The sequence below is a fragment of the Scomber scombrus genome, chromosome 3 (assembly GCF_963691925.1).
Source record: "Scomber scombrus chromosome 3, fScoSco1.1, whole genome shotgun sequence".
NCBI lineage: Eukaryota > Metazoa > Chordata > Actinopteri > Scombriformes > Scombridae > Scomber > Scomber scombrus.
The window spans coordinates 34,908,231-34,931,939 of record NC_084972.1 but is presented as its reverse complement, the minus strand read 5'-3'; the positions used below and the strand labels follow the sequence as shown (position 1 = coordinate 34,931,939).

Genomic DNA, 23,709 nt, shown 5'->3' with positions numbered 1-23,709 from the left:
TGAAAACGTTTACTGAGGTCAGAAATCAAGTGAGAAGTTGGTGAATTCTCCATTGACTTGTATAGAGACGGAAGTCCTTTTGACACCAAAACGGTCGCCCCCTGGTGGCCTTTTGATAGAATGCAGTTTTAAGTTACTTCCTGGTTGGCCTCATTTCAGAGGACCAGAACTCCCCGCCTGGCTAAAACACATCTTCAATTAACATTTTATTATGTTTCATTCACCCTAAAAATGAAAAAAGGACTTTTCCAGCAGCACAGTAGAGAGTCTGATCTCCCTGTGGACTCTAAATGTGCTGTTGGCCCGAGGTGAGCTGCAGACAGATGACACATGTGATGCCGGTGGCTTCTTTTCACCTGCCAATATGTGATGGATTGTGAGTCTCTCAGGATCTGTTATTTCCCCTCTTCGCCCCCCCCCCCCCCCCCCCCCCCGACCGCAAGTCAACCGTTTGACTCGGCCCCTCATGAGCAGTCAGGGAGGCTTTTATATCCAACTGTGCAGCGACTCTGACCGACAGAGAGAGGTTATCAGAGTAAAGTGACAACGACAAAAACCTGCAGCGTCTTCTTACCCGATGTGTCAAACCAGAGATACTGAGACTGAGAATCTAAAGGTGTTTGAGATCGTGAGGATGAGTTTTACCTCTCTGTCCAAACTAAAATAGCCTTTTTCTCCCTTAAAAATTGAGCTTCATACTACTGAATGAATAGGACGAAGCGTAAGCCTACTGCCATAGTGCAATGAGTACAGAAATTAATGTAGCCTATGTGTCCCAATCTCTAGGTGATTTTGTTCTGTAATGTTAAAATTGCCTGTTAATGTTCATGAATGGCAATAAAGGCTAATAAAGTTCTTCAAAATGGCCTCCAAAGAGTGTTACCTTTGTAGAAACGCTGTCATACCACTGACCCAACACAAGGTGGCAGTAGTGCAACGTTTTAGAGTTAAACTTCGCTATTTTCGACCTCTCTTTGCTCACGATAAACTAAATGTTAGGAAACTAGATACTGTTTCTTCTTCACTGGTTTTCTGCGGCTGACTTGCTTGTCTGTATTCTGCACATGCTCAGTCGAAGAACAGATTTACCTATTTTGGTGTTTTAATGTGGAAGAAGGTAGCTGAAAGTATGTGGCAAAGATTGTTTTTGCACAAAAATGGTGTTTTAGAAATTTATTTTGTATTTATTTATTTATTTATTTATTGCACATAAAGAAGAAACAAATATAATATTAAAATGTAATACATGCAGATTTTTTGAGATTATGAAAAGAAAAGAAAATTTAAACTTAAAATTCAAAAGGGCGATAAATGTACATTTTAAAATAATTAGAATTCCTATGATAACTACTATATTAATATCATATTTATTAATAATAATAATACTATAATATTAGCAATAATATAGCACAAAATTCAGAAAGTTCTTCACATGAATAAAACTTGAAAATACCATAAAATCATCAGAAACAATGGCAAGAAAAACAAGAAAAAACTGATTAAACCAAAGAAGATCATGAAAATATGAAAGCAGGCAAACAGAGGGACAGAGGACTAATTCCTATGATAATAGTTTTATAGTTTTAGAATAAAATGTTTTCAGTAGCTGAATAGTTACCGCGTACACCATCTAATCACAATGTCTCTGATTCAGGATCCAATCTGATAAAAAAGGTAAAAATGCCACAAAAACATAAAAAATAAATTCTCTTATCTGATTTTGTCACCAAGAATTAGACGATTATGTTACATAGGTGCTGTGTCTGTGTAGTTACTTGTGTAATGTGCAGATATCGACAGGTTAAACCCTTCCTGGAAATGACGATTAGCTACTTACTGCTTCGTTCTTGGTACCATATCATTACAGATTGTTAAATGAACCCAATAAACCTACTGATGGTTTAGATGTGACAACAGTATAGTGGAGCTTAGTGTAAAAAACATGATGTATAATTTATATTTGTGTAACACAGCGATAGTCACCGTAGTTACAACGTCCTCGGCCGACATTTCCTGTTTGAAAAGTGGCCCCTCCCCTTCTGCTACGGAGCCAAGATGGAGACCGTTAAGGATGAGAGGTGTTCATAGTTCCTCACTCAACTTGTTGACTGTTTTGAGTGAAACTATCCAGGTTCTCATAGTACTGCATGTTTCCATACTACTCAGTGTGAACTTATGAACTAAGAATATTAAGAGTAAATGGCTCAGTGGTGTTTTTGTGTCTATGTGGTTTATTCAAATTTAAAGGGGTTAAAATGTGAAAATGAACCAACAAAAATACTAAATGTACATTTTAACAAACCTGATGCTGCTTTCATCATCATCATCATCATCATCATCATCATCATCATCATCATCATCATCATTATCATCATCAGTGTTTCATTGTCACAGAGACCTTCAGTGGAGAAATCTTTAGTTTATCTACAGTGTAAATGAATGGAAACAGTTTGTTAGTGAAAGTGTGTGTGAAGGTGTGTATTTGTGTGTTAGTATCAGGATCAGAGAACGACAGATTTCCTCTGTTCCAGTCCAGATTCACTCTGATCCTCTGGAGCTTCTTCTTCACTGGGAGATCAGTGCTGGGAGCTGGTGGTGACCATGCTGAGTATTCATCATTATAGAACCCTATTCTCCATAATCCAGACTCTATGTCTCCCTTCCTCTGAACAGACTCTGATGACACACCCAGCATCCAGTTATTATTGTCTCCAACCTCGACATCCCAGCTGTGAGTCCCTGAGTTAAAGCCCTCAGAGCCCAGGACAGAGATGTAATAATCAAACCTCTCTGGATTATTTGGAAGCTGTTTCTCTCCTCCTCCTCTCACACTGGTCAGATCTTCAGACAGGATGAGATATGGATAAGCAGTGTTTGGATCCAGAATGACAGGAGTGTAGGAGACCATCTCCTTCATGTTGTTCCAGATGTTGAAGGCCAGGTTGCCCAGGTGTTTGGCCTGGTCTATCAGAGCTCCTGAGGGCAGCTGTGGTTCATCCAGCAGGAGGCAGCGCTGGACTCTTCCCACTGCAGCCTTGTAGTTGTTCAGGAATGAGACGTCTTCAGCTCTCAGCTCCTCCTCTGTGGCTCTGACTGTGTGTGAAAGAGCTGCTATCTCTCTGCTCAGAGCCTCCATCTTCTCCTTCATCATCTGACTCTTCTGCTCCTCTTCCTCCCTCAGAGCAGCCATCCTGGCCTCCTCTTCCTCTTCTAGAAACTGGTGAAGCTTGTTAAACTGCTCCTTAATCTGCCTCTCTGTGTGTTGGGCCTGGACCTTCATGTGTTTTGCTGTTTGATCAAACTTCACTTTAACTTCTTCACAAACCTTTAACTTCTCCTTTAAGGGCTTCAGAGTTTCCTCAAGTTCCTTCTTGTGTTGTCGTGCAGCTTCATCGATGGGTCTGAATCTGTGGTTGGTGTGTTTTTCTGAATCTCTGCAGACGACACACACTGGCTGCTGATGGTCCAGACAGAAGAGTTTGAGTTTCTCAGAGTGCAGACTGCAGAGAGCCTCTGAAGCTCTCTGATCTCTGTCCTGTAAGAAGGACTCACACAGGTTCTTTAACGCCAGGTTACAAGGTGGTTCTGTCCTTGAAGATCTTCTCTTACAAACTGGACACTCATGTGTTGGTTTCTCTCTCCACCAGTTCTTCAGACAGTCTTTACAGAAGCTGTGGCTACATGACAGAACAACAGGATCTCTAAAGACCTCATGACAGACCGGACAGCAGAGATCCTCCTCTGATCTGGAAGCCATTTAGTCTCTGAGTGAAGCTGAAAACACAGCAGACAGAAAGTACAGTCAGTCATGGCTCCCCTCCCTCCTCTACTAACTTCACTGACATTTACTTTCAGTGTGACTCCAGTTTTTAGTCAAACTCACCTTCAGTGTGTGGAGAGTCAGCAGGTTGAAGCAGCAGAGTTCTAGTTTTCCACTTTTCTCTCCTGTAGCTGTACTCACTCAGAGGAAGTTGTTAGTTTGGTCTGAAGGTGAATCCGATGCTCTGTTTTTCAGTCTGTGTGTCTCTTTAGAGACCAACAATAAACTGTTTCCTGGTTTGTCTCAGGTGAGTCAGGTGAGGGGCGGAGCTTTGTCAGATCTCTTCTGATAAATGTTGTAGCTTCACAGTAACACAGGGTGTGTTTCATTCCTGCACTCAAACATAAACAAACCACCAAGTTTAATGACAGCAGACTAACAGGTTTTATGTGATTTAATCAGTACAGTACAGAACATCATGACCTGCATTAAACTTATAAAATAAACTCTCATTCAGAGGAGAAGTTCTGTTCAGCTGTTAGTGTGAAAACTTTACAGGAACTATAGAAACACAAAGGAGTGAATATTGTTCTGGATGATTTATTTAAGATTTTACATATTTCCAAAAACAAAAAGGACAGAACAACACTTATAAGAAATGACGGCACACTGATGAATTTGTTGTGGCGCCCTCTGGTGGCACCGACAGTGTTTACTGCCACACCCAGCAAGTCTTACAGCATCAGATCGTTGCAACTTTTGCTGCTTCAGCTTGTGACAGTTTGACTTTTTGTGTTTTTAAGGAGCCAGTCAGGTCTCTCTCCTGCATTTTCTACTCAGTCAATAGTTTAGTCAGTTTACAAAGAATCCAGACTGAAGCAACAGCACTTTACTTACTCCCTTCACACTGAATGAACATAAACACAAACATGTACAATTAAGGCAAAAATATTCATATATTTGAGCACATTCTTATAATCCCTGAAATCCCAAAGTGTCTGAACAACAGTCCACAAAACAGCAAAATACCCAAATTAAAAACTCTATTGCTGGTTTTCCCTTTAACATATAATCCAGTTCAGTTCAGTTCCTTTACCTAAAATAAAGTTTGGTTTGTTTTCAGTTTAAATAATAACCCCCAAAAAAGGCATGATTGAAAAAGACAATTTTACTCACAGTAGTCGGTCAGTCTGAAGGTGAATCTGATCTGTGTCTGTTTTTCAGTCTGTGTGTCTCTTTAGAGACCAACAATAAACTGTTTCCTGGTTTGTCTCAGGTGAGTCAGGTGAGGGGCGGAGCTTTGTCAGATCTCTTCTGATAAATGTTGTAGCTTCACAGTAACACAGGGTGTGTTTCATTCCTGCGCTCAAACATAAACAAACCACCAAGTTTAATGACAGCAGATTAACAGGTTTTACCTGATTTAATCTGTACAGTACAGAACATCACGACCTGCATGAAGCTTATAAAATAAACTCTCATTCAGAGGAGAAGTTCTGTTCAGCTGTTAGTGTGAAAACTTTACAGGAACTTGAGAAACACAAAGGAGTGAATATTGTTCTGGATGATCTATTTAAGATTTGACATATGTCCCAAAACAAAAAGGACAGTACCAACATTTATAAGAAATGACGGCACACTGATGAACTTGTTGTTGTTGCTCGACTCTTCAGTCAAACCCTTTCTCAAGACCACATCGGCCCCGTCCTCCAGAACCTGCCCTGGCTTTCCATCCCTCACATCCAATATAAACTGCCCCCCTCCTACCTCCATTCATCAGATGCCAACCTTTTTTCCACCTCTGACCAACTGCCCCCAACCTCTGGACCTCACTGCACTGACCTCAACACTTTCAAATCACTCCTAAAAAAACCAACCTTTTCAAATCCGTTTAGTTTCTTCTTCTCTTCTTTGCTTCTGTCGATTGTGATTTTATTTATCCTGTAAGGTTTTATTGTTTCACTGTGACATAAAGAGATGCTGTTTTTGGGTATTTAACTTCCCAATAAATATAACAGTTATTTCAGCAGTCTTAGTTTAATTTAATCTTGATTTTATCACCAATAATTAGATGATATGTTACTTGTGCATATCATTACAGACTGTTAAATGAACCCAATGAACCTACTGATGGTTTATATGTGACAACAGTATAGTGGAGCGTCTTCAGCTGCCATTTCCTGTTTTAAAAGTGTTCCCCCCCTTCTGCTACATACTTCTCAGTGTGAACACACTCATGACCTCAGACTATGAAGAAGCGTAAGAACAGAAGAAAAGATTTGAAACACAGTATTTCAGATTCAGGGGAGCTTCTCCTGGATTTGCTGGGTTATGTTTCAATATTTCAGGTGGAGGGAAGTCTCTCAGTCATATCAGCTGGTCTTCCTTGTGCTGTTGTTCATGTCAGCATCATTGATTCTTTCACTTCATCTCTAAATCCAGCTTCATGCATACCGACGCTCTGCTGTCCACAACAGGAATCATCATCACAGATAAGCAGCGCTGTGGGAAACTCTCTGCAGCGGTGACTCAGTGCTGTTGTCGGCCTTTGTTAGGTCCCATCAGCTCAGTCTGCATCATCCCTGCTTACAGTGAGGCTCAGAGCCAGCTCAGCCTTTATCATCCTGCAGGGCTTCAAACACAAACAAATCCTGGTGGGTGGAACTTCCCGGCTGCTCAGGCTTAAACCTGCCATTTGTTGTCTTCTCCTGTATTCACCTGTTTTTTTACGTCTCGAACCAACTGATCAACCCAAGTGTGTTTTCTTTTTTCTTTTTTTTATCCTTCTTTATCTGCAGCTCCTGTTTGCTGAGCTCAATATGGATTGATTTCAGAGTCTTTCACAATATGTTACAAACAGCTGATGTTGTTTTCTGCACCGATCGTTGTGGCAGCGTGCCTGACAGCATGAAAAGTTGACTTCACTAAAGTTGGAAAGTAACACAGAACAGAGATGTTGCCAAAAATGACTCAAGAGCTGTTAAATCTTACCGACACGTGGGAATAAAATAAATCCTAGGAGGGATTTGCACGTCGCAGGTGTACAGATTCCTCTCTGTGGTGATTTTATACACTGAACAGTTAATGTGTCGGGATTTGAAGTGAAGGCTCAATGTTCCTGTCCCTGTTTCAGGCCTGGATCACCGGACTCACATCCTGACAGTGTGAGAGAAAGCTGCCACTCTCCTCTACAGCCTTCATCTCCAGTGTCACAACACCTGATGTGAGCCTCTTTCTAGCTCCTTTTGCTTATTCTTGCCATCACACTCCTTTTTTTTTTCTGTCACTCAGCAGAAATCCGACTCCGTCTCTGAGAAAAAACAACAGACTCGAGACATTTGCATCGACCTCGTTGCTCCCCGAGTGCAGCTGCTTCACACCTGCCAATATCTGACTAACCTCATGTGACCGACCCATCCACCCACACAGGTATTTACAAGGCAAGGTTAGTCGAATTGTCTCTCACATTTCAATCACAAGGCAATTCAATGTGCTTTACATAAAACATAAAAGAGCAGAAAAAACCCTTTCAGCTTGGCCAGTAGAAACTTCTCAACGTGTGTTTTCAATAAAAACAAGAAGAACTTCAACAGTTAAAAAGACACTAAGTTCAATGTAATAATAGATGTACTGTGTGTAAGGTTTATTATATTTCACATACATATTCTGTATGTTACATTTAGATCTATTCATTATGCTATAGGATGTTGCATTTTGATGAGAGGATCCCAAGAAAGATTTACTAAAAAAACATGTTAATTCTGTATGTTTAGTTGTCTGGGAGACTACTTTAGAGGTGGGAATGAGATGGATTTTGGGGTTCTCACCATATGAATAGAAGGTTTTAATGTATGTAAGGCTGCGTTCAGACTGAAAGCCAAAATCCGATTTTTAGCCAATCTAGATTGGAACCAGATGCTCTTATGAAGTCTGAACTGTCAAAAATCACATGAAATCTGATTTTTTCAAACCAGATGGAAACCACCTTTGGGAGGTAGTTTCAAATCTCATTTGGACAGATTTGTCTGAGTCTGAACAGCTCCAAACACTCACATCGGTTCTGACTGTGCTCTGTGCCTTTTTGTCTTGTCAGCCTGTTTGGGCTGGACAGTGGACACAATAATAAACTAAAATCAATCAATCAAAGATTCTATGACACCATTATTGTTGGGTATTTTTTAGTATAATAGTGAAATAATGATTGTGCAGATACCTAGTTCATTCCCACAGTGAATGACTATATAACAACTATATAATGACTATATGATCAACACTACATTGATAATTTCTAAACAGATGGAAAAAAACATGACGTTCAGAGAACTATCACTGATTACTGTGATACTGAAAAAAACTTAAACAAGTGATGATTCTCAGGTGATTTTATCTTTTTTCCATTATTTATAAGCAGATTTATGAACATTTATTTGATGCACATCAGAGATGACGATATCTCCAGGAAGTTTAAGTCAGACTGAATCTGTAAATGTGTTTATCATGTGTGTGTTCTGAGTTATGACTGAATGTTTTTATGCAAATTTAATTTTCACTTCTTACTTTGCTGCCTGCTGCAGAGCGTCTGATGTTTGTACCAAGTATCAACAACGTGTTTAAAACTATGTATATTTACTCTTAATTTCATACCTCAAAAAATAGTGTATGATTTTAAAAACATCACAACAATGATGATTTAAGGATTTGCAGGAATATTACCTAAAATACCCACTGTATCATATTTGATGCAAATATTTTCAAAATGATATTATAACATAAGTAAACATCAGAACTAAACTTTACAGAGATTTTAACAAACTGTAACTTTAATACACTTTCTTTATTTTCTTCTGAAATCCTTCAGTTCAGTAAACAGTTTAAAATATGATCTGCCAACACTTCTAATTAACTGAGTTTACTGAAGTTTGAATCTGCAGTTTCTGCTCCGTAGATTCATTCATTTACTTCTAACAGCAGTTCCCGTTTTATTTGAGTTGTTAAAATTGAAAAATACTGTTTAGTAGTAGCACTAATATGTTTATTGGGAAAATGCAAAGTATTAAACATAAAAGTGACCATTTGATGTCCTGTATTAATGTGATCATAATATTACAACATAACAGCACAATAATAAACAGTAATAAAAAACACAGGACACAAACACATCATATATAATATAGAGTCAGTGGTTACAGAGCTGAGAAGCTTGTAACTATACAAGTTAAAATATGAATATAATCTGTGAAAAAGAAAATAGGGCAATAATTCATAAGACAGAGACAGCAGTAAAGTGAGAAGGGCTTTGAGGCAGAGTGGAGTCCATGTGTGACTCCTTCCTGCACCTTCACCAACATCCTGAGGACTGTTTGACTTTTATCAGCTGTCAGACACACAGCAGCAGAGAAACATCCTGTCAGCTGCTGATCATAACCCCCCCCCAAACCTCCCGGTGGTTTAACTGCACCATCGCCACGCTATCACACTGATTAATCACAAACCTACAGGGTTACTTATTATTGCTGCTATAACTCGGGTGCAGTAGTGGAGGAATGCGCCGCCCACAGGGCTGCTGCTGCTCTCTGGTGTCGGCTCACCTCGCTCCATCAGTGGTGTGTTATTGGCCTCCAGCTCAGCGGTCCATCTTCCAGAAGTTTCATTATACTACAATTCATAACGCCTCAAAAGATATCGCATATCACCCTCACAGAGACTGACATCTGCAGAGCTCCTCGCTTTTCTTTATTTGATCTTCTTTTGTTTTCTACTTTCAGTGTAACACAATAAAATATGTGGTAGAATCAGAAAAACTATATTTTTTCCCTCAAGTGAAAAATGTGTGTGGGCAGCTGACTGGTTTAGTTGGTAGAAACCAGAACATCTGCCAGAGTTTTACTTTAAATCCATCAGAAAACAGGTTGACGTGTCAGAAAACAACTGCCAATAAAAACCAGGTGTGTCAGCTGATTGCTCAGGTGTATTAATTAGGCTGATGACATCACAGCCTCAAACTGTGTGTGAGATTAATTACCACAAACCTCAACACAGTGCAGCCAGTTGTTGGTGTTTCATCAACATTTATTTACCAGACTACAGACTACAGACTGCAGCGTTGCTCTCACACTGTTTACAGTTCTGATTTATTACCTGCATCAGAAACATGACATCATGTCCTTCGTTGGGGTCAATTATGGTGAGATTTTGTTGACTGTACCTGAAAAAGGTAAATATCGCTGGTGGTGGAGAGTGCACATATAACCCTCCTGTTGTCCTCGAGTTAAGGAAGGAAGAGAGGAAGAAGGAAGGAAGGGAGGGAGGAAGGAAGGAACATTTAACCCTCCTGTTGTCCTTGAGTTAAGGAAGGAAGGGAGGAAGGAAGGAAAGGAGGAAGGGAAGAGAAGGAAGTAAAGGAGGGAGGAAGGAAGGAAAGGAGGAAGGAAGAAGGAAGGAAGGAATAAAGAAAGAAAGAAAGAAAGAAAGAGAGGAGGGAGGGAGGAAATAAGGAAGAGAGGAAGGAAAGAAAGGAAGGAAGGAAGGAAGGAAGGAAAGAAGGAGGGAGGGAGGAAGGAAGGACAGAGGGAAGGAAGAAAGGGGGATGGAGGAAGGAAAGAAGGAAGGGAGGAAAGAGAGAAGGAGGGAGGGAATAAGGACAGCGGAAGGAAGGAAAGGAGGAAAGAAGGAACAGTCAAACATCGGGGTCAATTTGACCCGGGAGGACGACACGAAGGTTAAACAAAGGGTCATTTCATCTGTTTATTTTAGTCAGGCAGACTGGAATTATAACCTTTTTCCCCATTACATAGAATTAAACTCAGATATCTGGCATCATACAATACAAAATAACATGTTAACATTGAAACAACACATGACATGTCAACCAAGTTATACAACCTTGTGTGAGTGGTCTAACCATGAGTGGAGACTTCGGATTTAACATTACCTGAACACCCAAAAGTCCCAAAATCCTCCTGGTAGGTCGGACTCAACATCTGAGACGAAGCTGGAGGAAAACCAACCTACTCTCTTCCCTACTGGCAGCTGAACGGTATTTAACCTCCTCAGCCTCTCCTAACTGGAACATACCACCTGCTGCATTTTGTCTGTTAATGCTGACAATCATAATCTACTATAAGCACACAAACATCAGTACACAAAGATCAACCAAATGTCCGTCACTGCTAATAGGATCTAATGATGCAAACCTGTCTCTGATCTCACCGATTGAACAGCTGATCTGTCTCCAACATCACAGCTAAAACAGCTGAAAGAGCATAATGAAAAACACAGATAAACCACATATCAACAAATTAACACATGAATGGAAACGTGACTGAAAAATGATGATTTTAACACACAAAACAACGACAGTGTTGGGGGACAGGGCCCAGTGAAATATATAGTAGATAAACCTGCATGAGATAAACAGACACAGCATCCAGACACACATATAAAATGCTGGACAGTAAATATAGTGCACTATAAAGTAAACATGTAGTCATTTTGGACCGAGTTTACTGAGGGCAGTAGATCATGCAGTGAGTTTTATGGATGAGGATACACTGCCTGACTGTGAATTTCAGATTTCAAACAGAATATTGAATATTTTAAAATACATCAACAGCATACAGACACTGTGTTCAACAATAGACCATTCTTCAAAGATGACATGTTTGTCAGGCTCTAAAACCTTCTTTACGTCACGGTCGCTGTCCTCCGGGTCGCTCAACATACCATGACAGGATTCCTGCTCTTTCCTTTCCTTCAGTAATGTCAAAGAAATCCTAGAAGAGACGTAAAGGCAAGAACCCAAGATAGAGTTTCACATGCAGCTGTTGAATTTATTCCCCAACTCTTCCACACATTTTCTAAATAATTTGGAGTGAATGTCACGGGTGACACTCGGTGGAGGATTTGCCCGCTGGGCGAGCTTTTCCTGGTGACATTTCTCACCATGTGTGTGACAACTCGTCTCTCTCGCTGCGTGTTTATGTAAGAAAGAAGGACAGACAGAAGGAGAACGTCAGGTTGTCGGTTGTGTGAAAATCAGGATGTGTTCACGGCTATCGTCCCCACAAGGTCACTGCCATCGCCCATCTGTCACACACACACACACACACACACACAAACACACACACACACACACACACACACACACACAAACAGTTATTCAATCCATCACGCTCGCCATCAGTCTGTTTCCCTCTCAAAAAATCACACAGCACATCATTTAGTGGAAACATACACATACACACACACAGTCACACACACACACACACACACACACACACACACACACACAGACACACACACACACACATACTCGGCTGCCACTGTGGGTTCATCTGTCTTCGTCAAAGCAGACCTCCGGCCAACAGTTGACATCTGACTGCTGGTGAAGAAGAGAGAGAGGAGATCTCTCTGCCACTGACACAACGTGTTGTTCATGTGTGTTTTTTTTTGTGTTTAACGTGTCAGAAACGGTGACGAAAGCAACGTGTTTCCTTTAATAACATGAACAGGAGGTGTCATACAGGAGGTGTCATACCAACCCTGTGTCCTAGCAATGACATGCTATACAACTTAACGGTTGTCTCAGTGATGTAATTAGAGTAATCAGTGTCTGGATTTATGTGAATGAGTGAAGCAACATTTAATTATGACTCGGAAGTCGAGATGGATGGGAGACGTACGAGCTGCAGGTGTCTGACAGCAGACTTGGGTTCGCATCATACCTGTGGTTAGATTTAGCTAACAAAAGCACTTTGTAAGCTTGAAATTACTGTTTTGTTTGTACGACTTTCTACTTTCTAAGAGAAAGCACAAAGTCAGGAGGTTGTGATATGAAGCACAACAAACTAGTGAAGCTGTAAACTGAGGCATGTTCCTGCACATGCTCAGTGGCATTTACAGAACAAGGAATCTCAATCCTGAGGGTTAAAGCCAGTCAAGTCAACTTTATTTATATTGCACCAAATCACAGCAGAAGTGATCTCAGGGTGTGTTTAACCATAGACTGAACCTAACATCCCCCCATGAGCAGCCCTTAGTGACAGCAGCAAGAAAGAACTAAAGCAGAGCTGGACTCGTGGTGGGCGACCGTCTGCTTTGACTGGATAGACTGAGAGAGAGAGATTAATAAATGAATGCCTTTATTATCATTGCATGTTCAAATAAAATGAAATTCGCCATTTCTCATAAAAGAATAAAAACTGTTTCCATTCACTCTGCTCAAAGCACACACACACACACACACACACACACACACACACACACACACACACACACACACACACACACACACACACACACACACACATAAAATACTGTTAAATAAGGTAAAATATGGTAATTAAGTGCTTTAAAAAGGAAAGGCTAGAGAGCATATGCAGTTATTGCACATGATGGTGATGCAATTTAAAATCACTGTGGTGGTAGTGGGGGAGGGAGGGGGATTGGGGGGGTTAGTCTCTATTGGGTCTTTTTCACCAGAGCATTGGAGTTTACAGTCCACTTGAATTCCCAGGAATCTAAAACTGGAGACTCTCTTCAAGAAAGAAGGAAGGGAGGGAGGAATGAAGGAAGGAAGGAAGGAAGGAAGGAAGGAAGGAAGGAAGGAAGGAAGGACAAAAGGAAGGAAGGAAGTGAGGAAAGAAGGAACCGTTAAAACAGATGGGGTCAATTTGACCCGGGAGGCCGACACAAAGGTTAAATGTCAAGTAAGTTAAAAAAAAAAGCAACCTTTGAAATGTGTTTTATGTTAAAGTTGAGGGAGATCTCCTGGAGGTTAGAGTAAAGCCATCCAGAGTATTTATACAATAGATAATGACATTTTTTCAATGTGCTTCTCTCTCTCTCCTATTCTTCCTCTCTCTCCCCTCTACCCCAACCGGTCGAGGCAGATGTTCTCCCACTTTGAGCCTGGTTCTGCCTGAGGTTTCTTCCTGTTAAAAGGGAGTTTTTTCTTGCCATTGTCGCTAAATGCTTGCTCATGTGTGAATGTTGGGTCTCTTTAAAATTAAAACTTGAAGAGTACGGTTTAGAACCTGCTCTATGTGTAAAGTGCCTTGAGATAACTTTGTTGTGATTTGGCGCTATACAAATAAAGATTGATTGATTGATTGATTGATAATGTGTTTCTAAGGTGTTTAGGACCAAACACAGTGTGTCCTTAAGGCATTCTCAGAGTGTAGTTAACTGATTGGTAACAGAAGTTATCTCAGGACACTTTTCACATAGACTGAACTCTTTATTATTACAGAGACTCGCCGTTCCCCCGTGAGCAGCACTCAGTGACAGCGGCGAGAAAAAAAACTCAATTTTTAATGGGAAGAAACCTGGAGCAGAACCGGACTCTCGGTGGTCGACCGCCGGCTTTGACAGGTTAAGTTAAGAGAGAAAAGAAGGAAGGAGAGAGAAAGATAGAGATAATGAAGCACAAGAGACATGGAGGAAGGTTACCATCTTATTACTAGTTTTACTTTTTAGAGACATTTCCAAACACACGATGGTAGCTGCTGTCTTCAGGGACGCAAAACATGTGACCCAGTGCAGCGGTGTGGCTCACTGATGGGTTTTTATTGGATGACAATGGAGGAATAAGACATATCAGACTTTGATACACTCACTTAGTAGATCAGTTAATTGTTGAGGAGACTTACTGATGCAGGATAAACTCAAATCCTTTAAATCTATATTAAAGATTAAACCTGGCAACCCAAAAATTATGCTTATTAATGGATTATAAATTATCTACAAAGTCATAGTAAATGATTAATTAACAGTTATAAACCTTTGACATTGGTGCCATTTTCATCACAATTTTATTATGAGGCCAGGAACAGAGGTGAATACCAGTTTAACATGACTGTGGTGAACAAAGCACAGGTGAACTTAAATTTCTGTGTATCTGAAAAATTCACATGTGCAGAAAGACAATGTGTTTTTAGCTTGACATTTGAATGCAAACTTTACATGTGAAAAGGATTGAGTCAGTTAAAAGTTACACATTTGGAAAATCACATTGTGTGTCTTAAAAGTTACATGTGAATTTTAAGATGTTATTTGCTCACCCTGTACATCTGCAAGAAAATAATATGATATACATGTCAGGTACACACACACACACACACACACACACACACACACACACACACACACACACACACACACACACACACACACATACCTGTTTTTACTACCTCGTGGGGACTCCTGTCTCCACCCTTTCTAAAGGGTCCAGAGACGTAATTTTAACTCCTAAATTCATCATAATTCTGTTTGAACAAAATAATGACTTGAAATATGAATAACTCTCACATAAATTTGAAACCTGAATTTTGCCTCCCTCGTTGGGACCCATAATGCTAACGCCTATTAGCATACAATTGACATCACTGTTAGCCACAGTACAATTCATATGCAGTATTTGAACAAATGTTGGATTGAAACCCTAACACTAACCATTAACACTGCATCTAATAATCCAGTTAGCCAGGGGGCTAATCGCTAAGCTAATATGCTAATACGAAGCTAATATGCTAATATACACACATACACACTTTATCAGGAAAAGGTCCCCACGGGGGAAATTCATACACTGCAGTACCGTGTGTGACCTCTGGGGTGCACACAAAGTCAGGAAAACAAGCCCTGTGGGTATAACTGCACCAGGCCTTTCAGGGGGCTGTTTGCTATTGCAGTTATAAAATCGGTCCCCACGGGTTATTAATATGTCAGGTTGCGGTCCCCACCAGGATAGAAAAACGCACACACACACACACACCCCCACACACACACACACACACACACACACAAAGAGGATGTATGTGCAGCTTGTACATTTACATATGTTTGCAGTTTGTACATGAGGAGAAAGAACAAAGCACATTTATTAAAAATAAATACTAAATAAAGATGGTGTGTGTGTCAAGTGTTTGATGTAAATATGTGTAAACTGGATGTGTGTAAATATGACAGTGAGCATGATTCAGTGTGTGTGTGTGTGTGTGTGTGTGTGTGTGTGTGTGTGTGTGTGTGTGTGTGTGTTACAGTACTTTTGCAGTTATGCCTTCGAGCTGTGCCCTTGTGCATCTGTGTGTGAACATGTTTATGTATGTTTACGGCTGAGTGTGTGTGTGTGTGTGTGTGTGTGTGTGTGTGTGTGTGTATGTGTGTGCGTGTGCATATGGTAACTTTATGTCACGTACAGCTGTGGTAATATGAGTGTTTATATTACAGCTATTAATCACACTGAGCAGTCGAGGGGTTGGTTGTTTTTTGTCATCTTTCTCTCTCATCTCTTCATTTTTCTCTTTTTCTGACAGTCTGGCTCCGGCTTTAAAACACTCTTTACTATCAGCCACACTCACATTATCCCACTGTGTGTGTGTGTGTGTGTGTGTGTGTACCAAATATAGACGTGTCAGTCAACCAACCACAGACCAGTTAATTCTCATCCTAACAATGGGACACAATTAAAATCAAATAAAGGAATTAAGAATTGAGAAAACAACGAGCATAAATGACAAATTGATAAATGGTTTAAATGCTTGAATGAATGATGGAGAGAAATAGTCTAACAGAGGAATTAGATTAAACTGAGACTGCTGAAATAACTGTTATATTTATTGGGAAGTCAAATACCCAAAAACAGCATCTCTTTATGTCACAGTGAAACAATAAAACATTACAGAATAAATAAAATCACAATCGACAAAAACAAAGAAGAGAAGAAGAAACTAAATGGATTTGAAAAGGTTGGTTTTTTTTAGGAGTGATTTGAAAGTGTTGAGGTCAGTGCAGTGAGGTCCAGAGGTTGGGGGCAGTTGGTCAGAGGTGGAACAGAGGTTGGCATCTGATGAATGGAGGTAGGAGGGGGGGCAGTTTATATTGGATGTGAGGGATGGAAAGCCAGGGCAGGTTCTGGAGGACGGGGGCGATGTGGTCGTGAGAACTGGTTCGACTGAAGAGTCGAGCAACAACAACAATAACAACAACAAGTTCATCAGTGTGCCATCATTTCCTATAAGTGTTGGTTCTGTCCTTTTTGTTTTTGGAAATATGTCAAATCTTAAATAAATCATCCAGAACAATATTCACTCCTTTGTGTTTCTATAGTTCCTGTAAAGTTTTCACACTAACAGCTGAACAGAACTTCTCTGAATGAGAGTTTATTTTATAAGCTTCATGCAGGTCATGATGTTCTGTACTGTACAGATTAAATCAGGTAAAACCTGTTAATCATTCATCTTTACAGCTGATGGTTGGTGTATTGTTGAACTATGGACTGAAACACACCCTGTGTTACTGTGAAGCTACAACATTTATCAGAAGAGATCTGACAAAGCTCCGCCCCTCACCTGACTCACCTGAGACAAACCAGGAAACAGTTTATTGTTGGTCTCTAAAGAGACACACAGGCTGAAAAACAGAGCATCAGATTCACCTTCAGACTGACCGACTAATGTGAGTAAAATTGTCTTTTTTCAATCATGCCTTTTTTTGGGTTATTATTTAAACTGAAAACAAACCAAAACTTTATTTTAGGTGAAGGAACTGAACTGAACTGGATTATATGTTAAAGGGAAAACCAGTAATAGAGTTTTTAATTTGGGTATTTTGTTGTTTTGTGGACTGTTTTTCAGACACTTTGGGATTTCAGGGATTATAAGAATGTGCTCAAATATATGAATATTTTTGCTTTAAGATTTTATGTGTTTATGTTCATTCAGTGTGAAGGGAGTAAGTTAAGTATTGCTGCTTCAGTCTGCATCCTAATCATTAATAATTAATCTTTACAGCTGATGGTTGGTGCATTGTTGAACTATGGACTGAAACACACCCTGTGTTACTGTGAAGCTACAACATTTATCAGAAGAGATCTGACAAAGCTCCGCCCCTCACCTGACTCACCTGAGACAAACCAGGAAACAGTTTATTGTTGGTCTCTAAAGAGACACACAGACTGAAAAACAGAGCATCAGATTCACCTTCAGACCAAACTGACAACTTCCTCTGAGTGAGTACAGCTACAGGAGAGAAAAGTGGAAAACTAGAACTCTGCTGCTTCAACCTGCTGACTCTCCACACACTGAAGGTGAGTTTGACTAAAAACTGGAGTCACACTGAAAGTAAATGTCAGTGGAGTTAGTAGAGGAGAGAGGGGAACCATGACTGACTGTACTTTCTGTCTGCTGTGTTTTCAGCTTCACTCAGAGACTAAATGGCGTCCAGATCAGAGGAGGATCTCTGCTGTCCGGTCTGTCATGAGGTCTTTAGAGATCCTGTTGTTCTGTCATGTAGCCACAGTTTCTGTAAAGACTGTCTGAAGAGCTGGTGGAGACAGAAACCAACACGTGAGTGTCCAGTTTGTAAGAGAAGATCTTCAAGAACAGATCCACCTTGTAACCTGGCGTTAAAGAACCTGTGTGAGTCCTTCTTACAGGACAGAGATCAGAGAGCTTCAGAGGCTCTCTGCAGTCTGCACTCTGAGAAACTCAAACTCTTCTGTCTGGACCATCAGCAGCCAGTGTGTGTCGTCTGCAGAGATTCAGAAAAACACACCAACCACAGATTCAGACCCATCGATGAAGCTGCACGACAACACAAGAAGGAACTTCAGAAAACTCTGAAGTCCTTAAAGAAGAAGTTAAAGGTTTGTGAAGAAGTTAAAGTGAAGTTTGATCAAACAGCAAAACACATTAAGGTCCAGGCCCAACACACAGAGAGGCAGATTAAGGAGCAGTTTAAGAAGCTTCACCAGTTTCTAGAAGAGGAAGAGGAGGCCAGGATGGCTGCTCTGAGGGAGGAAGAGGAGCAGAAGAGTCAGATGATGAAGGAGAAGATGAAGGCTCTGAGCAGAGAGATAGCAGCTCTTTCACACACAGTCAGAGCCACAGAGGAGGAGCTGAGAGCTGAAGACGTCTCATTCCTGAACAACTACAAGGCTGCAGTGGAAAGAGTCCAGCGCTGCCCCCTGCTGGATGATCCACAGCTGCCCTCAGGAGCTCTGATAGACCAGGCCAAACACCTGGGCAACCTGGCCTTCCACATCTGGAACAACATGAAGGAGATGGTCTCCTACACTCCTGTCATTCTGGATCCAAACACTGCTCATCCAGAACTCATCCTGTCTAAAGATCTGACCAGTGTGAGATGTGAAGGAGAGAGGCAGCAGCTTCCTGATAATCCAGAGAGGTTTGACTTCTTCTTCTTCGTCCTGGGCTCTGAGGGCTTTAACTCAGGGACTCACAGCTGGGATATCGAGGTTGGAGACAGTAAAAACTGGAGACTGGGTGTGTCCTCAGAGTCTTGTCAGAGGAAAGGACGCATGTATTCTGGATTATGGAGAATATCGTTCTGTATTGATAGCTACTCAGCAGAGTCACCATCATTTCCCTACACTATTCTCCCAGTGAAGAAGAAGTTCCAGAGGATCAGAGTGAATCTGGACTGGAACAGAGGAAATCTGTCGTTCTCTGATCCTGATACTAACACACACATACACACCTTCACACACACTTTCACTGACACACTGTTTCCATACATTCTCACTGATGATAAACTGAAGATTTCTCCACTGAAGGTCTCTGTGACAGTGAAACACAGCAGGTAGATGTGATGATGATGATGATGATGATGATGATGATGATGATGATGAATATATAAATATATTCTACATGTAAAATACTTATTTTAAATCAAGTTTTGATGTATTAACTTGTAATTGTTGTACATTGGTTCAGATTGTTTGGTATTTGTTGGGTATGGGTTAGGGTTAGGGTTTGTGGATCTCTTGCATGTCATCTGCATCATTTTGTACAAGAAACTGAACATTTGTGACAGTTTTTAGTTCAATCTTGTTGTAACATTGGCTCAAAATAACGATTGTCAAAGTTAACCTGATGTTGTGTTGGTGCTTTATTTCTCAAACTTTAACACAGAGACTTTTAGTGTGGAAGCACATGTTGTTGAGTTTTGTGCAGATTAATTAGTGCCACGGCTGCGCAGCTCCGAGGCATCTCCTTTCATACTTTTTATTATTCTTCCGCCAAATTTCGGCACATAACTCGTCCCGCAGCTTTTAGAGAACCCCGACAATATATACATCAAAACGTGCGGCTCGATCGGGAAAGAGGTGCTATAACTTTTGGTGATGAAATTCCAATGATTCCCAAAGTTATTCCCAAAAAACGGGCATAATTCCCCATTGGAAATTAATGGGAATTTTTAAAAAACCCCACAAAATGTCACCGTAATTTCACCTTTTTCAGAGTCACCTAGCTCTCTCATACCTTTTACAATTAACGTAGACTTTTCAAAGTATGAGCAGTTTGTTGTATTCAGATACGTTATTATTTCTCAAACTTTAACACAGTGACTTTTAGTGTGTAATCACATGTATTGTTGAGTTATTGTGGTTAAATTTGTATTTACTGTTGAGTTTTATGTATTTTTAAATCCATATAAATATGTAAACTGTAATGTAATCTTGGGATTTGGTTCTATAAATAAAGGTTGATTGATGAACATCAGAGGTCTTTAATTCTTCCTGTACTTGATGTCTCAGTCAGCAGGCATTTGGTTTTCTTTAATACCTTAACAAAAACATAATAGTTGCTCCCAGCAGGTTTTTGAGACAAAAACACATAAACTGGTCAGTGACAATCAAGAGAAATTTTGAGTTCCACGGGGCTGCTGCCGGGATGAGTACATGATTTATTTCCAGTGTTCAAACGTCACCCTGATCATATTCTGGTTTCGAGAATTGCACTAACACTAACTAAGTAACTTTTACTGTCGCTGTATTAAGTACATCTTAATAGTCAGTATCAAGTGTAACAGTAGATGTAAGCAGAGAGTAGCACACAGAGCACAAGGCAGTAGCAACATGCACTAACTCTAAGCACTACACTACAGCACTTGACGCTTCATAAATACTGTGTTAGCACACAACAGTGTGTACAAACGCACACATATGCACACATGCACACATACACACTGCATGCATTTGAGCAGTAATAGTGTCAATATAATTTATATACATATATATTTATATATATATAGTGAGAGAGAGAGAGTATCAATACTAGCTTGGCCGCTAGCTCGGTTAACTGGCAAAACAGACAGACAGGAATTAGCCAATCACAGAAAAGTAGCTCAGTTTCTGCCCAGCAACAGGTTGCTAAGGGCAGCTAAGGCTCTACGGTTGCTACGGCGATGTGACAATCTGCTTGGAAAAAATTCTCAAAATGCCCCAGAATTTGGCTTCTGACAAGGTCCCGAATAATTGCAACCTGTGAGAAAACCGTAACTCCTGTCCAAAAACCGAAAACACTGTGAGAGACACAGAAGCTGGCAGATTCTGACAGTGTTTATTTTATTAGGATATTCCTTAAAATGAGCGCGTAAGCTCAGTGCGAAGACAGATTGAGAGTCTTTTGAAAAAAAAGACGATTACATTAGGGTCAATGGGGAGCGAGACAGGTATTGCCGCCGGTCTCGGCCCCCCCGTTTAAATTTTGTGCAGACCCCGCCTGTCAATGTCACATTTTATGAATCCCAACACCTATGTCTACATTTTGACAAAAAATTATTTTTTCCTTTTCACGGTTTGGCCGTGAGCTCGAGTTAAAAATAAAAATTAAGGTTGTTTTTTTTACTGCTTCTCGCACTCAAGCTAACTGACGCTTCCACTCTAACTTTGAAGAAAAAGTGATTTCCACTCCTCGTTTGACTGCTCATAGTTTGAAAAGTTTACATATTATGTAAAAACAGTTTGTTTGGTGTTTTAGACAGACCAGAAGTTTTCCTCTGTTGTAATGTTTGAATCACATTTCTACGTGCAGGTATGAGAGAGCTAGGTGACTCCGAAAAAAGATGAAATTAAGGTGAAATTTTGTGGGTTTAAAAAATTCCCAATGTAGAATTATTCCTGTTTTTTTGGAATAACTTTGGGAAAAATTGGAATTTCAACAACAAAAGTCATAGCACTTCTTTCCCGATCGAGCCGCACGTTTTGATGCTAAACCACATAGACACAAAAAAAGTAGTATGGAAACATGCAACACTATGAGAACCTGGATAGTTTCACTCAAAACAGTCAAAAAGTTGAGTTTGTAACTATGAACACTTCTCACCCTCAACGGTCGCCATCTTGGCTCCGTAGCAGAAGGGGAGGGATCACCTTTCAAACAGGAAATGTCGGCCGAGGACGTTGTAACAACGGTGACTATCGCCACATTACACAAATATAAATTATACATCATGTTTTTTACACTAAGCTCCACTATACTGTTGTCACATCTAAACCATCAGTAGGTCTATTGGGTTAATTTAACAGTCTGTAATGATTTGCACGAGTGACATACTCATCTAATTATTGGTGATAAAAGCAAATAAGAGTTTTTATTTAGTTTTTAATTGTTTCTTTTCTTGAGGTATTTTTACCTTTTTATTGGATTGGATCCTGAATCAGGGACATTGTGATTAGGTGGTGTCCATGGTAACCATCTGGCTACTGAAAACATTTTCACTTTAAAAACTAGCAGTAATTATAGGAGTTATAATTATAATAAAATGTTTTAGTGCTCTTGTGTGTTACTTTTTGTGGTCCTCTGTGTTTCTTTATGCTTTTATATTTTCATGGTCTTTTTCTTGCTTCTACCTCATCGATTGAATGTTTTTATTGCCTTCTTGTGAAGAACTTTGTGAATTTTAATTCTGTGGAAGGAGCCACACTAAATAAATGTTTAATTATTAAATATGAACTATTACAAGTATTATTCCTAAAATAGAAACCGATTAAGATGCATTATAATGAGATTAATGTTGTATTTTTGTTCTGGTTGCGCACACACACACACACACACACACACACACACACACACACACACACACACACACACACACACACACACACACACACAGAGCGGCCTGCAGCAGTGTTATTCCTTCAGTTGCTCTTCCCCGCATGAAAAGAAAAGTGGTGAGAAAGTTTTGATTTATTAAGCAGTTACTTGCTGATTTATCGTCAGTGTTTCAGGGTGTGCTTTATCTGTGGAGAGAGGCTGGGAGAAAAACATTTCCTCTGCTCAGGTTTATGTGTCTGTGTGTGTGTGTGTGTGTGTGTGTGTGTGTGTGTGTGTGTGTGTGTGTGTGTGTGAGAGAGAGACACGGAGAGAATTACATTCAAACACTTTCTTCAGGTTTTTGTGCTGCAGCTGTAATGAAAAGTCGTCACACAGTGGAGGAAGAGGTGTGTGTGGATTGCTGCTAATTTGCTGGCGATACAGTTTCACTCCTGTCGCCTGTGTCTGTTTTATAGCCGTGTGTCAGTTTGCACTAATCTCCTCTCTGAATGAAATGAATGCAAATCCAAACCGAAATGAAATATGCTACTTTGCTGCTTTAACTAAATTGGGGGTGAATTTCAAGTGGAAAATCTGAATCCCTGCATTATTCTGGGCGAGAAGAGGAAGACATGAGGATGATGTCAAAGAGTCTCCTAATAGAGATTAAAGTTTAATGCTGACATGTGACTAATAACAACACATCTGTGGAGAGAAAGAGAGTCATTTAACCCTCCTGTTGTCCTCGAGTCAAGGAAGGAAGGGAGGAAGAAGGAAGGAAGAAGGAAGGAAGGAGGGAGGAAGGGAGGAAGAAGGGAGGAAGAAGGAAGGAAGAAGGAAGGAAGGAGGGAGGAAGGGAGGAAGAAGGAAGGAAAGGGGGGAGGGAGGAATGAAGGGAGGAAGAAGGAAGGAAAGGAGGGAGGAAGAAGGAAGAAAAGGAGGGAGGGAGGAAGGAAGGGAGGAAGGAAGGAAGCGAGGAAGGAAGAAGGAAGGAAAGGAGGGAGGGAGGAAAGAAGGAAGCGAGGAAGGAAGAAGGAAGGAAAGGAGGGAGGGAGGAAGGAAGGAAGGAAGGAAGGGAGGAAGAAGGAAGGAAAGGAGGGAGGGAGAAAT

At 40.4% G+C, this 23,709-nt stretch overlaps 2 protein-coding genes across 2 annotated transcripts; one reads left to right on the top strand and one right to left on the bottom strand.

The window, feature by feature from the left end:
• Positions 1 to 2,374: 2,374 nt before the first annotated feature.
• Positions 2,375 to 3,778, bottom strand: LOC133977457 (nuclear factor 7, brain-like). The gene has a single exon (XM_062415629.1). The coding sequence runs from the start codon at positions 3,755 to 3,757 to the stop codon at positions 2,375 to 2,377; it is 1,383 nt and encodes a 460-aa protein (XP_062271613.1). The 5' UTR covers positions 3,758 to 3,778.
• Positions 3,779 to 17,951: 14,173 nt separating this feature from the next.
• On the top strand, positions 17,952 to 19,364 carry LOC133977470 (E3 ubiquitin-protein ligase TRIM35-like). Its single transcript, XM_062415647.1, has one exon. It carries the CDS (start codon positions 17,973 to 17,975, stop codon positions 19,362 to 19,364), a length of 1,392 nt encoding a protein of 463 aa, XP_062271631.1. The 5' UTR covers positions 17,952 to 17,972.
• The last annotated feature ends 4,345 nt before the right edge of the window (positions 19,365 to 23,709 follow it).

Bases quoted from the DNA above. Each gene is read 5' to 3' on its own strand.
- LOC133977457 (XM_062415629.1), bottom strand. From the start codon at position 3,757: ATGGCTTCCAGATCAGAGGAGGATCTCTGCTGTCCGGTCTGTCATGAG.
- LOC133977470 (XM_062415647.1), top strand. From the start codon at position 17,973: ATGGCGTCCAGATCAGAGGAGGATCTCTGCTGTCCGGTCTGTCATGAG.